The 25,321-nt window shown below is 44.2% G+C and overlaps 1 protein-coding gene across 3 annotated transcripts in view; it reads left to right on the forward strand.

The window, feature by feature from the left end:
* Positions 1-25,321, forward strand: part of CHMP7 (charged multivesicular body protein 7) — a 125,377-nt gene that overhangs the window by 85,400 nt on the left and 14,656 nt on the right. The window contains exon 11 of one of the 3 annotated variants that reach the window (XM_069214069.1): positions 1,324-1,486. The exons of the other annotated variants lie outside the window; for them this stretch is intronic. Coding sequence (XP_069070170.1) covers positions 1,324-1,400 — 77 coding nt within the window. The 3' untranslated portion in view covers positions 1,401-1,486. Of the gene's footprint in view, positions 1-1,323; positions 1,487-25,321 lie in introns of those variants that run through there. 3 annotated transcript variants of the gene reach the window in all.

The raw sequence follows: 25,321 nt of genomic DNA on the forward strand, positions 1-25,321 counted from the left end.
TTTTGCTCCTGTACAAACTCAGCATTTATATAACTGGTTTGTTTTTTAGCTTATGGACAAACCTGAATATTGCCTCAATATTCCTAGTAATAGACTGCAGTCTTAGCGTTAAAATTGTGGTCCAGCTGAGAGACTGGTTAAAAAGAATCCCTAGTTAATTAAAATTATTTACCTTTACCAGGTTAAATCCCCAATTTTAAACCACTTAGACTTAGTACTTGGGTGACCACAGGTCATTATATAAGACTTTGAATAATTTAGTTGTAAGCCAAGGTCTTTAATGTATGCCAAAAACAAATCTAAGAGGATCTGAAGACTGTTTGCTGTACAGGCAATCAACACTGCATTGTCCACATACAGCAACATGGGAATGGATTTGTTCACTGTACGTGGCACGTCCCTTCCATTTTCCTTAAAATTATTGTTAATCCCATCCCGAGTGGAGCTAATATGGGGAGAACATTCACCTGAGGGGCCATAATGCACCCTTACTGTAAGATCTTCATGCAGTCACCTAATCAGGGTTAAAAGTTGTTTCCACTCCCATCCTACCCATCAGTTCCCATATCTTGTTCACAAGACCAAAAACACTTGATAAGTCAATAAAAGCCAAGGGGAGAGAGTCCTTTTTTTGCCTTAACATACTTCCCCACTATCAAATAGAAGTTTAGGCATTGTTCAAATGTCCTTATACCAAGTCTGAAACCAACTTGAACGTTTGGCAAAACATTAGTAGCCAGAGCCCAATCTTCAAGGCGGGACAGTAGTACGCGGCCCAGCATCTTGGCATTAGAGTCCATTAAGGATAGTCCGATAACAGGTCGGGTGGGACCGGTTTCCTTTTTAAGAAATAGGAACAATGGTGGGAGTGTTCCAGGAATCAGGTATAGGGCCAAAGACTATTGATCTAAACACATTTGTGAGTAGTGGTGCCCACATATGGATGTTAGTTTTAAAAATATCTACTGGGACACCATCCGGGCTCAGCGCTTTTCCTGGAATACATTTATTTATGGCTGCAATCACCTCATGGACTTCAGTGGGATTTTGAAAGTTACGGGGGGTCTCAACAACCTTGCTACAATCAGATCCTTGAGACATGGACGTGTCCTCTGGGGAAAATTATTTTGTAAAATGCGACACCCATGCGTTCACAGTTATTACATTATCAGTTTTAGGTGCATCTGACTCTATGAAAAATAGCTTGTTAATCACTTTCCAGAATTTTTAACTATCCCTTCATGTCCCAGCCAACATAAGATCTTCCCATGCTTTATTTCTGATCTGAGATTTCCTTTCATCAAGATTTGTATTTCTTTCTAGCATCCTTGACATCACCTGTGGGAGGCTTTCCAGCGCAGCCATCAATTACTTATGAGCGGCCGAACATGCTGCGTTAAACCGTCGGAATAATGATATCTCACAAGGAGGAGGTGGAGATGTAAGATTATTCAAAATAGATCTACAGATGTTAACAAATTCAGACTGAATTTCAGTGGGCCCTAAATCATCAGTTAAGCAAACCATGATAGAATTCTTAGAATCTCCAAATATGGTTTGGTTAAAAGCAACTGGGTCCACCTTATCCCACTTTGATTTTAATCCTTTGTTCCTAAACATCTCCATTTTTATCACATCTTTTAGATTAAGGCATTTTAATAAAGGAATCCAACGTAACGAAACGTGGGTTATGGTCACTTACACAGCTATTCGACACCATGAAAGGAGTTAGATGGGGAGATAGCTCGATTGATAAGAATATATAATCTTTAGTACTTCCATCTTGATTCCCAGCAAAAGTTGTGCCACATGTCACTTGCAGAGACTAAGTTATACTTGAACAATTCATTTAATGCCTCACTGTAAACAGAATGCGAAAGTGAGTTGCATTTTCACTTTCATCGTTACAAAATCCACAGACCCATGTATTAGAAAACTTACTTGTAAAAATATTAGAATCTCTATGCCAAATAATATCACCAATACTCTTTTTTATAAAAGTCTTCTAAAAATGCATCATTTTGATCAATAACATCCCTAACCAACTGATTAAAAATATTGTAATAACGGTTTATTATCAAGATATCAGGTTCAGCATGGAATGCTAAGATGGTGACCAGGAAATGGGGGAGGCCCAATATTTAGTAGTTTTAAAATCTATGACTTTAACAGAGAAGAAGCGGGCATGACCTCTTCTCGCTCTGCTCAGCTTAGATGGTAATGCCAGTTGGAAAAAGGCATGGTACCCATCAATATGGAAATCTGTCATCATCCAGGTTTCTTGACAAAATATTATTTCATGAGCATTTATAAAACTAACCCAGTTTGGATTTTAAATTTTTGTACGTGCCCCCGCAATATTCCAAGAAACAATACTGTGGGAATTCTCAGTGGAACTTTTCGTGTGGTGTTCCAATAGAACTACATCAGGCTGAGACAGGTAGGATTTACAAAGACCGAGTTCAGAATGATGGTTCTGGGTAGTGTTTATGTCCACTTTGACCAGGTGGTAAGGTGATTTCTGTATCAAGGGTGTAGGGTCCCCGTCAACAGAAACCATATTGGTACATCATCCGTCAATATCTTCCAATGCAGCCAATAGTTCAAAGGTATTGATGGTAGTTGCATTATACCTTTGAATATTTGGGATAGAGCAATCGTTAACCTCAACACCATTTGTCCTGGAGAGTACTGATGCTCTATATAAGTAACCCAGAGGCAACGCCTGTATTGATCCTGATGACTGGAATTGATTTCCAAAGACATTTTAAAGAGATTTTACCACCATTGGTGATCTAAAGTTAATAATCAGACAGTCTCCCTTAGACTCCTTTCTACTGGGACCCATCCAGTGAGTTCTTCTAACCATCAGGATTTCAGAAGATAAGTCTGACATCCAGCCAACCTTACTTTTGAGCCAGTAAATTGTTTTATTCTTTGGGCCCCTACAATCTTCGTAAGTTGATGCAGAGATGGTTGGGACATTTTTCAGGACCAACAGATAACATGGGAGACGGGGCCAAATTATTTAATTTAGCTTCGATGGCCCCTAGGCAAGTATAGATGGTTCAAATTTACTTGTTATAAGATCCTATATAGAGTCCTTAAGTTTGCTGTAATCAGCTTTTATTCCCGTAGTATAAGAGTCCACTTCTGCCTGTTCCTTTTCAGACGTTGGGGCGGGAGTTACAGTTCAAGACCTTTTGTATTTGCAGCTTACTTCCTTTTTCCTGAATGGCCCTCAGTTATCCTTCTACATGATTGAGAACGTAGGTGGTCATTCTGAGTTTGGCGAGGGGCGGAGGCCGCCTGCCAAACTCAACAAGCCACATGACCGCTAGTGCCACCAGGACACCTATTGCAATTTCACCGCAGGGCCAGCAGGCAAAAACATTTTTTCCGCCCACCGGCCCTGCGGTGAAGAGGGCCTTAACATTGACGCCAGCTCGGAATCGAGCCGGCACCAATGTGGCGGTGCAGCGGGTGCAGCAGCACCCGTGGCGCATTTCACTTCCCGTGATTCTGGCAGTAAAATGTGTGACGGGCTCTGCATGGGGGCCCCTGCACTGCCCATGCCAAGTGCATGGGCAGTGCAGGGGGTTCCGGGCACCCCCATCCCGCCAGCTTTTCCATCCGCCATGGAATGGCTGGTGGATGGGGACTCATAATCCGGAGGGCAGCGCTGCCCTGGTGGATTACAACTGCCGGGATCGCCAGGCTGCAGGCTGACTGCAGCCTGGTGGTGTTGGCGGTTGGACTGTGGCGGCTCAGGCTCGATCAGAATGGGGTAGATTGGACTGCCACTACTGCAACGGTCCGACAACCACCCCGAGTCTGGCGGGCTCAAGACTGCCAGACTTAGAATTACCCCATTAGTGCCTCCCCCAGGGGCAATATAAGTACAGAGGTACTGGTCGGTATGGCCGCTTCCATCTCAGGATTTTGCTCTTCATCTGGGGGGATAGATTTATTATTTGTACTATAGTTTTGAGTGGCCATCAAGGCCGGCACAGAACCTAATAGGATATTAGGAGGCAAAGAGAGTGACAGGCAGGGTCCTGCCAGCTCAGTTTCTTTTGAAATGACTCCAACTACTCGCTCAAAAACCCATCCAGGGTGGACCCCGCACCCCCAGAGGGGGCCACTGTGATCTTATGTTTTGCCATAACTCACAGAAATAATTGCCAAAAGGTGGGGAGAGAAGAGGTGTAAGATAATGTCTCTAAACCAAGGGAGAAGCAATAAGTCAATCCAACCTCCTCTTTCTTATTCTCAGTCCAGCAAGCTCTATACTTGAAAGCGCTCTTTAGGTGTCTGATGGGCAATGAAAAGTCTACTTTAAGCATACAAAAAATGCAAAAACTCTTACCATTCTTGTAATTTCTCTGTGCAGAGCCAAGGTGTGTGGCCCTGCCTCTTCCTGTCACTGATGGGCAAAGGACTGGCCCCGGCAATACAGCAGGCTGTGTTCCCTATTCAAAGCATCTTCCAGCCTTGCTAGCCAGACACCGATTTAAAGGTTTTGGGCACTGCTTTATAGTCTGTGTACACCACTTAAAACTATAGCACTGTAAGCTGCAAAGAGATTGTTGCAAGTAACTTTTTCCTTACATGAGATGATACTGCTGCGGGGGAGTTGAAGTAATTTGTGGTCTATGAATATATAAATCATTTCTTAGAGTCTAGTGGGGGGGAGCTTATGAGCGTCTATAGCAATATTCAGGAAGGGGGACCTAGTAGCTTCAGATAGGTCCGCTTTGTCCTGCAGCCGGTAAACGATTTGTTCCTAGGTCACCACTTTATAAATCTCAACTAACCACCCATCATGTGTTGGTATTTGTTGTGAGCGCCAATGGCGTAGAGTTCAAAGTTTGGCCATGGTCACTGCAGTTATCAGTAACTGTCGCAAATTGGTTTTGAGCTCAGGGAAATCACAAGTATTGTGTAGCATGATCAGAGGCCGTGGGACAATGGAGAGAGCAAGTCCAGTTTGAGACCAAGGGTGTTTACTATAAGGGACTAGAGGCAGGATGTAGCGGGGCTGTCGCATAAGGTATGCGTCATGTCACAGTTTGACTGTGTGCATCTCCAGGGTCATGAATGGGGGAGGAGGTTTGTAGCCACAAGTTTTTGGTGGTTCCAGTTCCATTTCTGGATTGTTTTAAATAATTTAATTCTGGCGTCATGTACCCCTTTGTCTAGGTCCACTATCATCTCCCCCCAGTCTTCTTCTGCGCATTGTACGTGAAGTGTAGTTTGCCAGGGTGTGCAGAGAAGGGACAAGAATGAAGGTGCTTGACCAGTAAGTTATAAAACTCGGACATGACACCTTTATAGGTTCTCTGAAGGTCCAGAAACGATTGTAGGGGAGAGACAGGTAAATTCCATGTTCTAGTCCAAAAGACTGTAGAGACAGTGCTGAAGTTGGAAGTAACGACAAAACTGTGAGGGAGGCAGGAACAAATCCTCCCATAGTGTAGTAAAGGGTTTCAGCCCCCATCTTGAACAATGTTACCTGTCTTTATCCTCACGGCATTCCAATCCCTTCACATCATCAGGTGACCTCCTATTTGGATGGCCACATTTTTCCATAGGAAGACCTATAGGTGTAGTTGGCGGGGCTGTGGAGAAGTTTGTGCGAGTAGTTTCAGACCCTCACTCTCATTTGTACCCTGGGGATTGTTGTTAATACAGAAGCAGTAGAGAATGTCTATCCCAGGGCTGCTGTGGGTCATGGTGCGTTCTAAATGTGCAAAGAGGAGGGTGGTATGTCACTTTTCGTCCCATGTAAAAGAGTTGTGCCAGGGGGTAGGGTGTGATAATAGTGTTCTATGCATGGCGTGCCCAGTCTACTGCTTTTCCTATGGGCTACCAATTTAGACAAGTACAGTCGTCGGTTCGTGCCACTCCAGATGAAGTTCTGAGCAATTTCTCAGAGAAAGAACAAACACAAGTGTGTTATAAAAATTTATATATATGACATTTAATATTCTTTCATGCTCTTTCCACTGCCGTCTCTCAATCTGTCCCTCACGCCCCTCCCTTTAGACTGTGATCACACATTAACAGCCAAATTACCTCCATGTTGGTTTTAAGGCTTTATGTGATTGCTCAGAGAATAAACAAACACAAGTGTTATAAAAAAAAATGAACCTTTGACATTTACTATTCTCTTTCATTCTCTTTCCGCTTCACTCCCTCACTTTACTCCTCCCACTCTTTCACCTAGGATCCTACATAAGGAGCCAAGAATGATGTAACATCTGTGGACATAGAATGCACAATACACCGGCTTTTGATATTTGGGAGAGCTCACCATCACAAACACATGCATCATCGTTCTCCAGTAACGTGGTGGAGAACCGAGACAGTGCAGGACCACTGGCAATCTCTTTCCTCCATACAACAGAGAAAAACAAATATATCTATTACCTTGCTTCCAAGACTAATTATTCTTCCAAGTTTGCTCTGATCTCCATCTTGGGACTTTACCTGTGGGCAATTTCCGAGGCTTAGGATCCTGTACGCCTGGAGAAAGAGGCAAATTATGGAATTGGCTTGGTGCACATTTGACACCTTTTTTGAAGTCTCCCCTGGGTTTGCTGCAAGGGACGATCAACCAGTTATTGCATACACCTTTTGCCTTTTCTGGTTTTGCCCTGGCCTCTCACAAAGGTACATCAGAAAATCCTGAGATGTTGGTCAGGGCTTTGAACTGGACCTGAAATAAATCCTGCAAAATATACAGAGCACTCTGGCCTGAACAGGTGGCCTTTCTCTGCTGTCGTTCTTGCTTTGCTCGCCTCCTCCCCCCACCTTCCTTTCCCTTCTGTTCCCTTCCCTTTGAGGAAGCCAAATGTCCTGCTCCATCACGTTGGCAAAATGGTCTTGCCACCACCGCCACTGCTTGCTTACTTCTGCCTAGTTTTAATGAGATGTTAAGGACTCAGGACTAAGACGTGCATGCTCTGCTGTGTAGATTGTATGAGATGGCTCCAACCGCATTGTGGTTCCAGAGACATCTGGGTCCTCTTGCTTGTGTATAGTTGTATTCCCCTACACCAGACTGTTTATCCTGTCCTTGGTGCTGCACCCAAATGGAAACTTAGATCAGTTGCCGTGGCACCACTGTTTCCTAGGAAGGTAGCCTTTGTTTTCATTGACTGATCTCTGATGAATATAAGTGAAGTGGAGATTTCTAGGAAATTCATCACCAGGCTCCAAAACAAAAGTAAGTGGTGGAGGATTTGCAAATGGGTTTTACCTAATACCTTATATTCCTTACTTGCTGTGTACTGAGATAAACAAAAATTTGATGGATGGAATCTTTAATGAATCCCAACTGTTGGTAATTACTGTGGGCTGTGTTCCAGTCAATCGTTTTTTTTTGCCCACTATGCCACTTTGTGCCACTTCAGACAGTAACCAGCCTTATGCAAATTAGTCTTACTCCTGTTCCAATAATAACAGTCCAGCCTGAACTGTCAAGCCAGGTCCACTCTGGGTGGGAACACAAGCAACACCTGATCAGCTTTAGCCCATCTGGACCTGGTCAGTAAGTTGTAGTTTGACTTGAGAGTTTTATGGTACAGTAAATATGGGATCCTCAAATGAGCATATCTGTTGCACTTACGCTGTCGCACTGAAATAAAGAAAAAATGATGGTCAAAATCCTTGAATTAATCTCAATCTCTGGTAATTACTCTGGACCACATTCCAGTCAATCATTCTTTTGCACACTATGCAGCGTAAGACAGGAACCTGCCATATGCAAACGAGTCTTGGTGCTGCTTCAGTGAGAGCAGTCCAGAGCAAACTGCTAGACTAAGTTCCCTGCAAACTGTTACACAAGCAATCTCAGACCGGATTCAGCCCACTTAGGCCTTGTCATTAGAGTGCAGCTTGGGTCCTATGGCACAGTGAACAGATGATCCTCGAATGGGCATACCTTTTGCACTTTTGGTGATGCACTGATTTAAAAAAAAGAAAAAAAAAAGACAAGAAGTTATGAATGGAATGCCTGAATTAATCTCAACCACTAGTAATTACCCCAGGCAGATCAAGCCGATTGTTCATTTGCCCACCAAGTCACTTCAGACAAGTCTCAAACTGCACCCTGCTGACCGGCCCAAAATAGCTTGAAACTGGTCCAGGGTTGCTTGTGTTCCCTTTCAGTGGGGATCGGGCCTGGCAATTTGAGCTGGACTTTTCCTTGTGGAGCAAGACAGAGCTTAATTTGCAAATGGCTGGTGTCAGTCCGAGGTGGCATGGTAGGCAAAAAACGAACTGGATTGCTACCCTGAGTGATTACCAGTGGCTGACATTAATTTATGTAATCCACCCACTACCTTTTTGTTGTCTTCAGTACTTGCAATGTAGGCAATATTGCGTTGTTCCTTAGGTACCTAGTTCAACCAAAATACAGCTAACAAAATTAAGTGGGCAACTATTCATGCCCAATGCAATTTGTCCCCCCTGAAGGCCATGAAATATCATCATAATAACTTTATTTAGAGCACTAAGATCATAAAAGTACAAACAGAACATAAAATCTGCACAATAGTGCACATATAAACAGCAAACTAAAAAACATAGTTCAAAGGCCAAATAAACATATTTTTTTGCATATCTAACTCGAATATTACTTCAACAAAGTCGCTTGGAACTATCAATGGAGAAACTCCGAGATTAAAATTGATTATAAAATCCATCGATTATACACCATCTGACAAGTTAGTTGCTATGCCTAATAGCTATTGGTGCATGAGAATACCCTACTGACCTTACCCTAATAAGTTTAGATTAGATTATTGCAATATGTGCTAAAAGTACAATAACGCCAATTGTAAGTGCAAATACGTGCGGGGTCACTTAAAACAAATAAAAGTGCAAGCACATAGAAGAGTCAATTTCTTGGGGCATAGCACAGCGTTCAAGATAAAGACTACAATCAGCTTTGGGCTGCAAACTATGTTACAGACTCAAAGTTAAATCATAGTCAGTATCATCAGTTGTCCTGCTATGCTTGTTTTCTCTAATTAGAGGACCTGGGGCTAGATGGAATCTGAGCCTGGTGCTCTTTCATCTCAGTGTTCTAATTGAATCTGTCATCTGTGCAACATCCTTGAGAGACAACATTCTTTATTGGTATTTCTTTTGAGAGGTGCACTAGTTAGCTACATACTCTGTGTGCTTCAGAAACATACAGAATTTTCTGTTGTGTCATTGGGCTATTAAGAACTCAACAATCCTCCGCCACAAATCTGGTGTGAAAATTTCGCTCAGATCACATTTTCTACTGGTCTTTCTGCACCCTCGCCTTTCTTAACCTGAAAAGTGTTTTAAAAATACTGGAATTAAGCATGATTTTTCATTGCGATTGGACAAAACGTGCAAAACGAATTCCTGTGACCACCAGTATGACATCTGTGTCAACATTACAATATCTAAGACATTAAGGCAACATGGATTACCTAGCATGCCACTCTTTATTACAAATTCTATAAGCGCTTCCATGGCTTTGTGTTGCATTCTCCTGGCACGTGCCTACCACTGATAGGCAGGGAGGCTATGCAAGCCACTATACATGTATTCTTTAAGCACTCTGCCTACCTTTGAATGATAGTCATATTTATTTGACAAAAAAGACTTAAAACCTCTGAATATTTTCTTTCATGAAATCTCTGAAGACCTTCTTGTTTAAGAAATACTTACAATAATTAGTCCATCACCTCTGCATGCTGTATCTTTGTGGTCTGTTATCCAAAAGTGTCATGTTTAATGTGTATATATTTCTACATTGCTTGTACAGTGGTTCGAAGCCAATAGTTGTCCCCACTTTATAATAGCTCAATAAATAACTAAATGTTACTTGGCCGAACCATTTGCTGCCTGATACAGACTTAAGTCTTCCTCCACTTTATTCATTTCTCTTGTTTGAAATGTGCTGACAGTTGTGTGACAACTAGGATATACAAGTCGGAGAAAGTGAACTTATTGTTGACTCATACTCTTGCGTTTGCTTAGTACATGATGTATGTTGATGGGAATGTGTGTGTCCACAGACTATAAGCAACAGAGTCTCTAAGTTTATCCTTTGAAACTTGTTTGTTGTTAATAAGGTTTTGCTGCCACTATATTTTTATAAGAAGTGTGGCTTTGGCATCCAGTGTCCAAAAAAGAAGGAAGGCATACCATATCATTCAGTGGCGTGCTATCAGTCTCCTCGATAGAATTGTATGTAAAATAAAGAGTTTTTTGGCTATGATGTGGGGATCATGTCTCATGTTCCTCACCCGTTTCACCAATTCTTATTTCTCCTACTCTTAGTCTACCCCCTTTAGGCTCTCTCCTACGTTTCCTTGCTTCTTTCCTTCCCAGTTCCTGTATGTTTGTGCCCCTATTCATGCCTTTCCTCCATTCCCTCTGTGGCTCCTTATATTCCCGTGCCCACTCCAGTCACTTATGCACAGCAAACTATTTGCCCCCTCAACTTCCCGTCGTCCTGTTTTGCAGGGTACCTTCCAAGTCTTGCAAGGTTCCCTGTTCTCCATATCTCTTGGTATCTACTCTTGTGTATCTTGTCCCCTTGTCTTGCCTTCCTTGTTCAAAGCCTCTATCACATCAGAGTTTCTTCTTTTCAGTTTTTCCCACAGAACCCCAAATGCAGTTAGGGACCTGAACCATGAAGACCTGATCTTCCTAAAGCACCTAGAACACAGAACTAATGAAGGGGTGCACTTTTAGGGGGATGCACGAGTGTTAATATGGATGGTTCCTAAAATGACGAGACATCACTGTTGGAAATTTGCTCACCCCAGATTTTTTTTGCTGGCAATAGAACTCTGTGCACTTTAACCCTGCTAACTAACGGTAAAGTGCTGTTGCTCCTCCTTTTACATGGTGAAATTGGCATACCCCTATTTAGCATATTTAACTTACCTATAAGTCTCTAGTATATAGTGCCAAGGCTTACCCAGGGCCTATGAGTTAAATGTCACAAGTGGACTGCTGCAACCATTGTGTCATCCACTACAGTGACAATGTAAACATTGCTGCAGGCATGCCACTATTAGCCTGGCTGTGCAAGTTTTAACTGCAAATTCAACCTGCCAAAATAACCCTTTTTTTGACATGTCTAAACCTTCCCTTTAAATAGTTGTAAGTCACCCTAAGTAGACCGTATTGCTGGTAAGGCTGGATGCATGGTATTTAAATGTAGGAGATGTATAGGTTTAATGGTCAACGTGTTCTTAAAGTTAAAACGCCTGAAAAGTCGTTCCATAGGAACGCTTTGGGATTCAATATTAATTAAAAAAAAAATGTATTTCCACCTAAACAGCTGCTGTAAATTTCATTTTTGGACTTTTGAAATAAACCAAATTCACAGGTGAAGTCAGATTGGTAAAATATATTCTGAAAAGATGACTTTTCAAAAGTTACCTTTGCCCTGCCTGATGTCCCTGGAAGCTAAATCTAAATGTTGTTCTCCCACTTCTGCCAGCGAGCAATTACCATATGAATAGGTGTGAATGAGGTGTGTACTTGCTCCCAGGAGCAAACAATAGGCTGACCTGGATGGGCAGAGATGACCTATCTGAACCTGACAGAATAAGCCGAGTTGGGCTAGGAGGATCCTTTTTAGGGTCGAGGGCACAAGCGCTCCATCCCTGTTGTAAACTCTCTTTGGGCTTTTAACCATGCCCATGTCACGCCTGTCACTTTCATTGGTTCGTGGGCTTGCCTTTTAAAATCCGCTTTATTTCATTAGTGAAAGGCATGCATACTTCATGCCTTTTCCGGTGTTTAGCCCTCCTCGAGCGCATCAGTCAACTACTGAAAAGGCTCCATGTTTTTAGCCTGGTTTCTGCACTACTTTATCTTTTTATTTTCAGCGCGAACTCGCTGCGTTTTACATAGCACAATCGCGCTCGGTTTTTGGTTTTCAATTTCAGCGCGATTGTGCTGGGTTTTACATAGCGCGATCACGCTTATTTTTTTTTCTTTCAATTTATAAGGCAAGAAGAGTCCGGTTACGAGTTTACAACGCTAATTGCTCTAACTCGAGCAAATGCGAGACCTGTTGCATCGCAAATGCTTGTTTACATTGAAGTGTCAAGTCCTGCTTGCATGTCACAGCCTGCTTGACAGATCTGCTGAGGTTTTTCATATGACACTTTGGGTGCCCCTCAAAGAGGCCTTCCCTGTCACAGGCAAATATTAGCTGATATTTGAGCAATGCTAGACACACCCCAATCACAGTGGGTTTCCTTTTGCAATTACAGTGTCACAGCCTGTTTGACAGGCTTGCTGGCTTTACATATAACATTTAGGATACACTTCAAAGGAGGGAAATGGAATGCCTAAACAGTTTCTGTGTATCTACTGTATCATAGCTGAAAGTTCAGATTTGTTCTTCCAATTTTTGTAGGGGGTGCAGGGACTGCCTCAAACTGGATTTTAGTGTTAGATGTGGAAAGGCACTATGATTACTTACCATAGTACACTCCACACACACACACATAGCCAAGCTTAGTGTGGCTGAAAACTTCAGCCGTCTTGAAAATCCCAAAGTGGTCGGATTAGCCCTGGGAACTTTTACCTCTTTGTTTAGGGTGTCATTACCACCCACCAGTTACTGTGAGGCATAAATGGACCATCTCCAGGCACCCACATCAGAACACTGTAGGACCTGTGGAAGTTCAGAAGAGGACTGAACCTGTGATCTGGCATGTGAGAAGAGCATAGAAGACTGGACCTGGACAAAGAAGAGTCCTTCAAGGGTCATAAGGCTGACCTGAATTTGAATCTACAAGGACTCAACATACTACAAGATGCCCTTTCCTGCAAATGCCAACTGCCCAGCTGACCAGTGGTAAGTGAACCTGGAATCAACCTTCCTGTTGGCCTCTGCCTTCCACCATATGATTCTCTAAGTGCCTCTCTTGAGATCCTGGTGGGCTTTAGAAATGTAGTCTTGTGAAGATTGGGAATTAAAGGACTACAGTTAGAACGTGCAAGCTTTAACCGGGCCAACCCATTTTAGTGTATATGACCCACACTCCATCACAGTCGGCATCAAATTATACCCAAGTCCTGTTCTATCACAACCATTGACTATTATCAGCAATTTGTGCCTCTTTGCGCTATTTCTATTTAAAATGTAAAAAATTCATATCTCCAGTTCCTCATATTGGGTGTTTGTAATTTAGGCATTATTTAGTTTATAACATTTTACTATATCTTTCTGTTTCTTTTTGAGATTATTGCCTTTTGATATTTATTATTGTTTTAGTACTAAATAAACATATTATACATTGCATCTAAGGTAAGTTTGTCTGCTCTGTTCCGTAGCTTCCAGAAGCTCAGGTTAATTTAATGACTTTAAGAGTTCACCCCGAAAAGAATTGTGAACGTTATGTGAGGTGGGTAGTCGCGCACTCCAAATAATATTCTCATTTCCTACAGCTATAATTTTGCAAATAATAACCCAGTTTCTTTCACCCCCTTGTTGGCAGTTCTCCCTTTGGGGAATTTTACAGTTGAAATCTTGGGCTCTGTCAATGTTTACTGAAAGTCTCTATGTTTTTATCAACTTCTCGTCCCTTTACTCCTCTTTTTCCCTCCACAAATGTTTTGCTTCAATGCTGACCGAGCTGAACTTCACACACACTGAAAAGAATTTCTGGAAAGCAACTCTTAGTCTGGGAAATACATTTATTAAATCACTCTGCAAGGTTCATAAAGGAGGGTCAGTACAACTGAAAGTGAATGTTTAAAATGTGTGCCAAAAAGAAATGAAAAAGTACAAAGAATCTTCAATCTATAAACAGCAAATAAATATGCAAAGACACACACATATATATGTTCGATGGCATGTGTAGCTGCAGATACACATGCTGTGCATAGTCTGCCATCTAATGTTGGGCTCGGAGTGTTACAAGTTGTTTTTCTTCGAAGAAGTGTTTTCGAGTCACGGGATCGAGTGACTCCTCCTTTTCGGCTCCATTGCGCATGGGCATTGACTCCATGTTTGATTGTTTTCTTTCTGCCATCGGGTTCGGACGTCCTTCCTTTCGCTCCGATAGTTCGAGTCGGAAAAGCTTCAAAACTCTCTAATTCTCGTTGGTATTGTTTCGATCGCGTACCATCCTCTATCGACACTTCGGTACAGTCGGGTTAAACATCTCTACTCGCCCTTCTGGCCGCGTGCGCCCAACGCGGGCCTGGTTGGGCCGACCGCGTGGAAGCCTCATGGACTGGTCCCCATTCCGCTTTTGTCCTCGGTGCCACGCAAAATTTCCCTACACAGACCAACATCTCGTCTGTAATCTCTGCCTTTCCCCGGACTACTGGGAAGAAAATTGCGAGGCCTGCAGATCCTTCCGTTCCAAGAACACGCTCCGAGACAGAAGAGCCCGGAGACTCGAGATGGCATCCAAGATCACTGAACGTCTCGACGTCGAAGAGGAGGAGATCATGCAGACGGCTGTCTCCGTTCGAGGGTCCGACTCCGAGCAGGAGTCTGAAGAGGACAGACCGGTCACGGCAGGACAGCACATGAGTATGCCTGCCCCTGTCCCAGCCAAGCCCAAACATAAGGCCTTGGGAACGCCACTGCCGGAAGGCCATGGCTCGACCCGTAAAAAGACCTTCGGTGACCAACGCACAACTTCGGCACTGAAAAAGGCCACGCCACCCAAGCCATCGGACTTGAGCCGAGGCTCTGTCTCCGAGTCCACCAAGCATCGATCCTTCGAGTCAAAACCTCGAAAATCGTTTTCAGAGCCGAGGCCATCATCCACCCCAAATCTTTCGATACCGAAAAAACCAGCTTCGGAGCCGAAAAGACCAATTTATACGGAGGAACATGGACTTTCACAAGCATTCAAAGAAAGCCATAAACAGACTGAGGAACACTCACAAATGGAGGCAATAGATGAAAGGCAAGCCAGGATTCCCATCCACAAAGACACTGGCAGAATTATAACAGCACCTCCTCTAAAGCATATGAGGAAATTAGCCTTTCAAGAAGAATTGGACACTGTTCAGCCACCAGCTAAAGTGCCAAAAACCAAGGATAAACCTCCACCTCCTCAATTTTCTCCTCCTCAGTCTTCTCCTCACTCGCTTATCTCTCCCCCTACTAGTCCCACACCTGTGCAATCACCAGCACATTCATTTGATTCACAGCAGGACAATGTGGATCCATGGGATCTTTATGATCCAGATCCCATTCCAGATAACAACCCAGACTGCTATCCCTCTAAGCCATCACTACCAGAGGATAGTACAGGCTACACTCAGGTCATAGCTAGGGTGGCATCCTATCATAATGTTGCCATGCACAGTGAGCCGTTAGAGGAGGACTTCCTTAACACACTCTCCTCTACACATGCAACTTATCAGTCGGTTCCCATGCTCCCCAGCATGTTAACGCATGCTGACCAAATATTCAAGGAGCCAGTTAAGACTAGAATAGTTACTCCTAGGGTGGAGAAATAATATAAGCCACCTCCCTCTGATCCTGCCTTTATCACACAACAATTGCCTCCGGACTCTGTAGTAGTAAGCGCAGGCAGGAAAAGAGCAAACTCGCAGTCATTAAGGGATGCCCCCCCACCCCTCCCCCCCCACCCCCCAGACAAGGAAAGTAGAACGTTTGATGCTGCGGGCAAAAGGGTGGCATCTCAAATTCGTCATGAAACTATTGGGCATGATGGCATCCTGCATCGCCATTGTCCCACATGCAAGATTAAACATGCGGCCTTTACAACAGTGCCGTGCACAGCAATGGTCACAGGCACAGGGTCATCTTCACGATCTAGTGTTGATAGACCGCCAAACATGCATGTCCCTTCAGTGGTGGAATTCCACAAACCTAAGCAAAGGGCGGCCATTTCAAGACCCCATGCCTCAGACCATACTTACAACAGATGCATCAATGATTGGCTGGGGAGCACACCTCAACAATCACAAGATTCAAGGACAATGGGACGCCAAACACAAACAGTTACACATAAATTACTTACAGTTGCTAGCTGTATTCCTAGCACTCAAAGCTTTTCAGCCTCTTCTCACTCACAAGAATATCCTTATCAAAACAGACATGACAACAATGTATTACCTAAACAAACAAGGAGGGACCCATTCATCACAACTCTCACTCCTAGCCCAAAAAATTTGCCATTGGGCAATCCACAACAAAATTCACCTGGTAGCACAATACATTCCAGGGATATACAACCAATTGGCAGATGTTCTCAGCAGAGATCATCAACAAACACAAGAGTGGGAGATTCACCGTCAAGTGCTTCAACTATACTTTCACCATTGGGGAACACCAGACATATATCTATTCGCCACCAGTGAAAACACAAAATGCCAAAACTTCGCATCCAGGTACCCACATCCCCTATCCAAGGGCAATGCTCTATGGATGAATTGGTCAGGGATATTTGCTTACGCTTTTCCCCCTCTCCCGCTCATTCCATTTCTAGTCAACAAACTGCATCAAAACAAGCTCAAACTGATACTCATAGCGCCAACGTGGGCACGTCAACCCTGGTACACAACACTATTAGACCTGTCAGTAGTACCACATATCAAACTACCAAACAGACCAGATCTGTTAACACAACACAAACAACAGATCAGACACCCCAATCCAGCATCGCTCAACCTAGCAATCTGGCTCCTGAAGTCTTAGAATTTGGCTACCTAAACCTTTCAAATGAGTGTATGGCGGTCATTAAACAAGCAAGGAAACCGACAACAAGGCATTTTAATCCTAATAAATGGAAAAGGTTTGTTTTCTACTGCCAGGCAAATTAACTCACGCCGCTAGAGGCCTCCATACAAAACATTGTGAGTTATTTAATACACTTACAAAAAGCAAATCACGCTTTTTCTTCCAAAAAAATTAATCTCACTGCAATATCTACTTATCTGCAGATTAAACATACAAAGTCGCTTTTTAGAATCCCAGTTATTAAAGCCTTTATGGAAGGACTAAAAAGAATCATACCTTCAAGAACCCCACCAGTACCTTCGTGGAATCTTAATATTGTACTTACACGACTCATGGGTCCACCATTTGAACCCATGCATTCTTGTCAAATCCAATTCTTGACTTGGAAAGTAGCCTTTCTAATAGCCATCACTTCACTTCGAAGAGTTAGCGAAATACAGGCGTTTACTATCCAAGAACCCTTTATTCAAATACACAAACATAAAGTGGTTCTCCGCACAAATCCAAAATTTTTACGAAAAGTCATATAACCGTTTCATCTAAACCAAACAGTTGAACTCCAAGTCTTTTTTCCACAACCAGACTCAGTAGCAGAAAGGGCACTGCATACATTAGACATAAAAAGAGCGCTAATGTATTACGTAGACAGAACAAAAACATTTTGTAAAACTAAACAATTGTTCATAGCTTTCCAAAAACCCCATGCCGGTAACCCTATATCCAAACAGGGCATAGCCAGATGGATAGTCAAATGTATTCAGACCTGTTACCTCAAAGCTAAAAGAGAATTACCCATTACACCAAGGGCACACTCCACTAGGAAAAAAAGGTGCCACAATGGATTTTCTATGTAATATACCAATGACAGAGATTTGTAAGGCAGCCACTTGGTCTACACCCCATACATTTACTAAGCATTACTGTGTAGATGTGTTAGCAACACAACAAGCCACAGTAGGACAGGCTGTATTAAGAACATTATTTCAAACAACTTCAAGTCCTACAGGCTGACCACCGCTTTTGGGAGGATTACTGCTTTGTAGTCTATGCACAGCATGTGTATCTGCAGCTACACATGCCATTGAACGGAAAATGTCACTTACCAAGTGTACATCTGTTCGTGGTATGTTGCGCTGCAGATTCACATGCGCCCTCCCACCTCCACGGGAGCCTGTAGCCGTTTTAGTTGCATGTAAATTGTATATATGTAAATAAATATTCCTTTACTACAAACTATGTACATACATATCTACTCCATTGCATGGGCATCTTTAGTATCTTTATTCTACCAACTCCTACCTCACCCTATGCGGGGAAAACAATCTAAGATGGAGTCGACGCCCATGCGCAATGGAGCTGAAAGGGAGGAGTCACTCGGTCCCGTGACTCAAAAAGACTTCTTCGAAGAAAAACAACTTGTAACACTCCGAGCCCAACACTAGATGGCAGGAACAGTGCACAGCATGTGAATCTGCAGCGCAACATGCCACGAACAGATGTACACTGGGTAAGTGACATTTTCCACATATATATATATATATATATATATATATATTTATATATATATATATATATATATATATATATATGTTCGATGGCATGTGTAGCTGCAGATACACATGCTGTGCACATCCCGCCATCTGGTGTTGGGCTCAGAGTGTTACAAGTTGTTTTTCTTCGAAGAAGTCTTTTCGAGTCACGAGACCGAGGGACTCCTCCCATTTCGACTCCATTGCGCATGGGCGTCGACTCCATCTTAGATTGTTTTTTTCCACCATCGGGTTCGGACGTGTTCCTTTTCGCTCCGTGTTTCGGGTCGGAAAGTTAGTTAGAATCTCAGAAAAAATGTCGGTATTGTTTGCGTTCGGTATCGGGTTAGCTACAACAGATCGACACCGAATTTTGAAGAGCTCCGGTGGCCCTTCGGGGTTTTTTCGATCCCCCGTCGGGGCCTGGTCGGCCCGGCCACGTGGGACTTCAAGGCTGATGGAACGGACCCCATTCCGCTTCTGTCCAAAATGCCATAACAAGTATCCGTATACGGATCAGCATTTGGTCTGTAACTTGTGCTTGTCCCCAGAGCACAAGGAAGATACTTGTGAGGCCTGTCGAGCGTTTCGGTCCAGAAAGACGTTAAGAGACCGAAGAGCCAGAAGACTGCAGATGGCGTCGACGCCGACAGGACAAGAGCTTTTCGTGGAGGGAAGAGGAAGCTTTCTCTATCCACGAGTCGGACTCGGAAGAGCTCGAGGCCGAAGAAATGCCGAAAACCGTGAGTAAGACGTCGAAACATAAGACTCAAGAGAAGTCAACAAAAGCCCAGGGGACGCCACCGCCAACAGGCCATGGCTTAACCCAAAAAATAGGTGACCGAGCCAAGGCACCGAAAAAGGGCACGCTGGTGTCGAAGTCATCCGACTCCGGTCGAGATACCGCCACACAGCAATTTCGGACCCGAGACATCGGCTCAGAGAAATTTCGGCACCGAACAAATTCGGCACCGAGAAACCACCACGCCAAAAATTACAAAGGTTTCTTCGGAGCCAAAAAAGACATCTGAAAAAGTTTCGGTTCCGAAACATCCAGCCTCGGAGCCGAAAACAGGTTCCTATACAGAGGAACAAGGATTGTCCTCCCAAATGCAAAAACATAGATTTGGAGAGGAACTTCAAGCTGTAGAGCCAGACTATACTCAAAGGAGGCTCCACATTCATCAAGACACAGGGAAGATAACCACTCTTCCCCCAATTAAAATAAAAAGAAAACTTGCCTTTCAAAAAAAGGACAAGGAGCCACAGGCAAAGGTGGCAAAGAAAACAACTCCACCACCGTCTCCACCACCATCAGTGCACACATCACCAGTAGCAACTCCACCACTGATGCACTCCCCGACTCATACTGCCATGAGTCAAGATGATCCCGATGCATGGGACCTTTACGATGCTCCAGTATCGGACAACAGCCCAGACTCGTACCCTGCCAGGCCGTCCCCTCCTGAGGACAGTACATCTTACACACAGGTGATCGCAAGGGCAGCTGCTTTCCATAACGTCACCTTGCATTCCGAACCAATTGAGGATGACTTTTTGTTTAACACGCTATCCTCCACTCATAGCCAATACCAAAGACTACCTATGCTCCCAGGAATGCTAAAACATTCAAAACAAATCTTTCAGGATCCTGTTGAAGGCCGAGCCATAACTCCAAGGGTGGAGAAAAAGTACAAGCCACCGCCAACAGATCCTGTTTATATTACAACCCAGTTAACACCGGACTCAGTAGTTGTCGGGGCAGCTCGTAAGAGAGCAAACTCTCATACCTCGGGGGACGCACCACCTCCAGACAAAGAGAGTTGCAAATTTGATGCTGCGGGCAAAAGGGTTGCAGCACAAGCAGCAAACCAATGGCGCATTGCCAATTCACAAGCACTTTTGGCAAGATATGATAGAGCTCACTGGGATGAGATGCAACATTTGATAGAACACTTACCCAAGGAGTTCCAAAAAAGAGCACAACAAGTGGTGGAAGAAGGACAAAGTATCTCTAATAATCAGATACGGTCTTCAATGGATGCAGCAGATACGGCTGCAAGGACAGTAAATACTGCAATAACAATAAGAAGGCACGCATGGCTGCGCATGTCAGGTTTCAAGCCGGAAATTCAACAAGCCGTGCTAAATATGCCATTTAATGAACAGCAGTTGTTTGGGCCGGAAGTCGACACTGCTATTGATAAACTCAAGAAAGACACTGATACAGCAAAAGCCATGGGCGCACTCTACTCCCCGCAGAGCAGAGGCACATTTCGCAAAACAACTTTTAGGGGAGGGTTTCGAGGACAACCTACAGAAACCACAACATCTCAAACAAGGCCCACTTACCAAAGCCAATATCAGCGGGGAAGTTTTCGGGGGCAATATAGAGGGGGACAATTAAAAAAAATAGAGGAAAATTCCAAAGCCCCAAAAGTCCTCAAAATAAGCAGTGACTTACAAGTCACACATCCCCATCACATAACACCTGTGGGGGGAAGACTAAGCCAATTTTACAAACATTGGGAGGAGATAACAACAGATACTTGGGTACTAGCAATTATCCAGCATGGTTATTGCATAGAATTTCTCGAATTCCCTCCAACAGTCCCACAGAAAACACACAGTATGTCAAAACAACATATAAATCTTCTAGGATTAGAAGTTCAAGCATTGCTCCAAAAAGAGGCAATAGAATTAGTACCAAAACAAGAACTAAACACAGGAGTTTACTCACTGTACTTTCTGCTACCCAAAAAGGACAAAACTCTAAGACCTATACTAGATCTCACAATATTAAATACATACATCAAATCAGACCACTTTCACATGGTTACATTACAAGAAGTAATCCCACTGCTCAAACAACAAGACTACATGACAACACTGGATCTAAAGGATGCATATTTCCATATACCAATACATCCTTCACACAGAAAGTATCTAAGGTTTGTATTCCAAGGGATACATTACCAATTCAAAGTGTTGCCATTCGGAATAACGACTGCGCCAAGAGTTTTTACAAAATGTCTAGCAGTAGTAGCTGCACATATCAGAAGGTAGCAAATACATGTGTTCCCGTACCTAGACGATTGGTTAATCAAAACCAACACGCAAATACAGTGTTCACAACACACAAATTATGTCATAGAAACCCTACACAAACTAGGTTTCTCAATCAATTACTCAAAGTCACACCTTCTGCCGTGTCAAACACAGCAATACCTAGGAGCAACAATCAACACAGTAAAAGGAATTGCCACTCCAAGTCCACAAAGAGTCCAAACATTCCACAATGTAATACAAGCCATGTATCCAAACCAAAAGATAGAGGTCAAATTAGTAATGAAACTCCTAGGCATGATGTCCTCATGCATAGCCATTGTCCCAAACGCAAGGTTGCACATGCGGCCCTTACAACAATGCCTAGCATCACAATGGTCACATGCACAGGGTCAACTTCTAGATCTGGTGTTAATAGACCGCCAAACATACATCTCGCTTCTATGGTGGAACAGTACAAATTTAAACAAACAGCGGCCTTTCCAAGACCCAGTGCCACAATACGTCATAACAACGGATGCTTCCATGACAGGGTGGGGAGCACACCTCAATCAACACAGCATCCAAGGACAATGGGACATGCATCAAAAGAAGTTTCACATAAATCACTTAGAACTGTTAGCAGTATTTCTAGCGTTGAAAGCATTTCAACCCATGATAACCCACAAATACATTCTTGTCAAAACAGACAACATGACAACAATGTATTATTTAAACAAACAGGGGGGGACACACTCGAGACAGTTGTGTCTCCTCACACAAAAAATATGGCATTGGGCAATTCACAACCACATTCGCCTAATAGCACAATTTATTCCAGGGATCCAGAACCAGCTAGCAGACAATCTCTCTCGAGATCACCAACAAGTCCACGAATGGGAAATTCACCCCCAAATACTGAACACTTACTTTCAAATTTGGGGAACGCCTCAAATAGATCTATTTGCAACAAAAGAAAACGCAAAATGCCAAAACTTCGCATCCAGGTTCCCACACCATCAATCCCAAGGCAATGCTCTATGGATGAATTGGTCAGGGATATTTGCGTACGCTTTTCCCCCTCTCCCTCTCCTTCCATATCTAGTAAACAGATTGAGTCAAAACAAACTCAAACTCATACTAATAGCACCAACATGGGCAAGACAACCTTGGTATACAACACTACTAGACCTGTCAGTAGTACCTCATGTCAAGCTACCCAACAGACCAGATCTGTTAACACAACACAAACAACAGATCAGGCATCCAAACCCAGCATCCCTGAATCTAGCAATTTGGCTCCTGAAATCCTAGAATTTGGACACTTAGACCTCACACAAGAGTGTATGGAGGTCATAAAAAAGCTAGAAAACCTTCCACTAGACACTGCTATGCAAATAAATGGAAAAGATTTGTTTGTTACTGCCATAATAATCAAATTCAACCATTGCACGCATCTCCAAAAGATGTAGTAGGATATTTACTACATTTGCAAAAATCAAATCTAGCTGTTCGATGGCATCTGTCGCTGTAGATACGCATGTTCTGCAATAGCTCGCCATCTGGTGTTGGGCCGGAGTGTTACAAGTTGTTTTTCTTCGAAGAAGTCTTTCGAGTCACGGGACTGAGTGACTCCTCCTTTTGTCTCCATTGCGCATGGGCGTCGACTCCATCTTCGATTGTTTTTTTTCCGCCATCGGGTTCGGACGTGTTCCTGTCGCTCCGAGTTTCGGAACGGACAAAATAGTTAATTTCGGAAGATTTTCGTCGGTATTGTTGCGTTCGGGATCGGCGTACTTAGATTCAACACCGCATCGAAGATCGAAGAGCTCCGGTGCCCTTCGGGGTAGTTTTTCGATCCTCCGTCGGGGCCTGGTCGGCCCGACCGCGTGCTGAGGAACGCCGATGGAACGGACCCCGTTCCGTTTCTGCCCCAAATGCCACAATAAATACCCCTACACAGACCAACACTTGGTCTGCAACCTGTGCCTGTCACCTGAGCACAGCGTAGACACCTGCGAGGCCTGTCGTGCGTTCCGGTCCCGAAAAACACTCCGAGACCGTCGAGCCAGAAGACTTCAAATGGCGTCCGCACCGACAGCCCGACGGGAGTTCGAGGAACAGGAGGAGGAAGGTACCTTCTCGATCCAAGACTCAGACTCCGAAGGATTCGACGATACACAAACCGTGAGTAAGACGTCGAAAAACACACAGAGAAACATTTACAAGGCCCAGGGGACGCCACTGCCACCAGGCCATGGCTCGACCCATAAATTCGGTGACCGACCGTCGGCACCGAAAAAGGCCAAAACAGTGCCGAGATCGTCCGACTCCGGTCGAGACACCGGCACGCAGCCTTCTCGGGACCGAGAAAGTGCTGGAGACAAGCCTCGACACCGAGATACCGGTGTGGACACGGCTCGACGCCGAGACAGCGGCACCGAAACAGATCGACGCCGAGAGGTTTCGGCCCCGAAAAGGAAAAAAGTCACCTCGGAGCCGAAAAAAAACGCAGACAAAGTTTCGACGCCGAAACAAACTGCAAGCGACCCAGCTTCAGGCTCTTATACAGAAGAGCACTCGCTAACCTCCCAAATGCAAAAGCATAGGTTTGAGGAAGAGCTACAAGCAACTGATGTGGACCATACGCAAAAGCGTATCTTCATTCAGCAGGGGACAGGAAAAATAAGCACCCTTCCCCCCATTAGGAGAAAGAGAAGGTTGGAGTTCCAGACGGAACAAACACCACAACCAAAAGTGGTTAAAAGAATTACACCACCACCCTCTCCTCCGCCTGTGATTAACGTTTCACTAGCACAAACTCCATCTCACTCCCCAGCTCACACCACCATGAGCCAGGGTGACCAAGATCAGGACGCATGGGACCTATACGACGCCCCAGTGTCAGATAACAGCCCGGAGGCCTACCCTACAAAGCCATCTCCACCAGAAGACAGCACCGCGTACTCTCAGGTGGTGGCTAGAGCAGCACAATTTCATAACGTAAGCCTCCACTCAGAACAGGTCGAGGATGATTTCTTGTTCAACACACTCTCCTCCACCCACAGCTCCTACCAAAGCCTGCCTATGCTCCCTGGTATGCTCCGGCACGCAAAAGACATATTTAAGGAGCCGGTCAAAAGTAGGGCAATCACACCACGGGTGGAAAAGAAGTATAAGCCGCCTCCTACGGACCCGGTTTTCATCACTACACAGCTGCCACCAGACTCTGTTGTTGTAGGAGCAGCTAGGAAAAGGGCCAACTCTCACACATCTGGAGATGCACCACCCCCAGATAAAGAAAGCCGCAAGTTCGATGCAGCTGGTAAAAGAGTCGCAGCACAAGCTGCAAACCAGTGGCGCATCGCGAACTCCCAGGCACTACTTGCGCGCTATGACAGAGCCCACTGGGACGAGATGCAACATCTCATTGAACATCTGCCCAAGGACTTCCAAAATAGGGCGAAACAAGTGGTTGAGGAGGGACAGACCATCTCCAACAACCAGATACGTTCCTCCATGGACGCTGCAGATACAGCTGCACGGACAATTAATACATCTGTAACTATCAGACGGCATGCATGGCTCCGAACGTCTGGATTTAAACCAGAGATTCAACAAGCAGTTCTCAATATGCCTTTTAATGAAAAAGAACTGTTCGGTCCAGAAGTGGACACAGCGATTGAGAAACTCAAAAAAGATACGGACACTGCCAAAGCCATGGGCGCACTCTACTCCCCGCAGAGCAGAGGGAATTACAGCACATTCCGTAAAACGCCCTTTCGAGGGGGGTTTCGGGGTCAAAGCACACAAGCCAGCACCTCACAAGCAACACCGTCCACTTACCAGGGACAGTATAGAGGAGGTTTTCGGGGACAATATAGAGGAGGGCAATTCCCTAGAAATAGAGGGAGATTTCAAAGCCCCAAAACCCCTACTACTAAACAATGACTCACATGTCACTCACCCCCTCCACACAACACCAGTGGGGGGAAGA

This window comes from Pleurodeles waltl, chromosome 11 (assembly GCF_031143425.1).
Source record: "Pleurodeles waltl isolate 20211129_DDA chromosome 11, aPleWal1.hap1.20221129, whole genome shotgun sequence".
Taxonomy (NCBI): Eukaryota; Metazoa; Chordata; class Amphibia; order Caudata; family Salamandridae; genus Pleurodeles; species Pleurodeles waltl.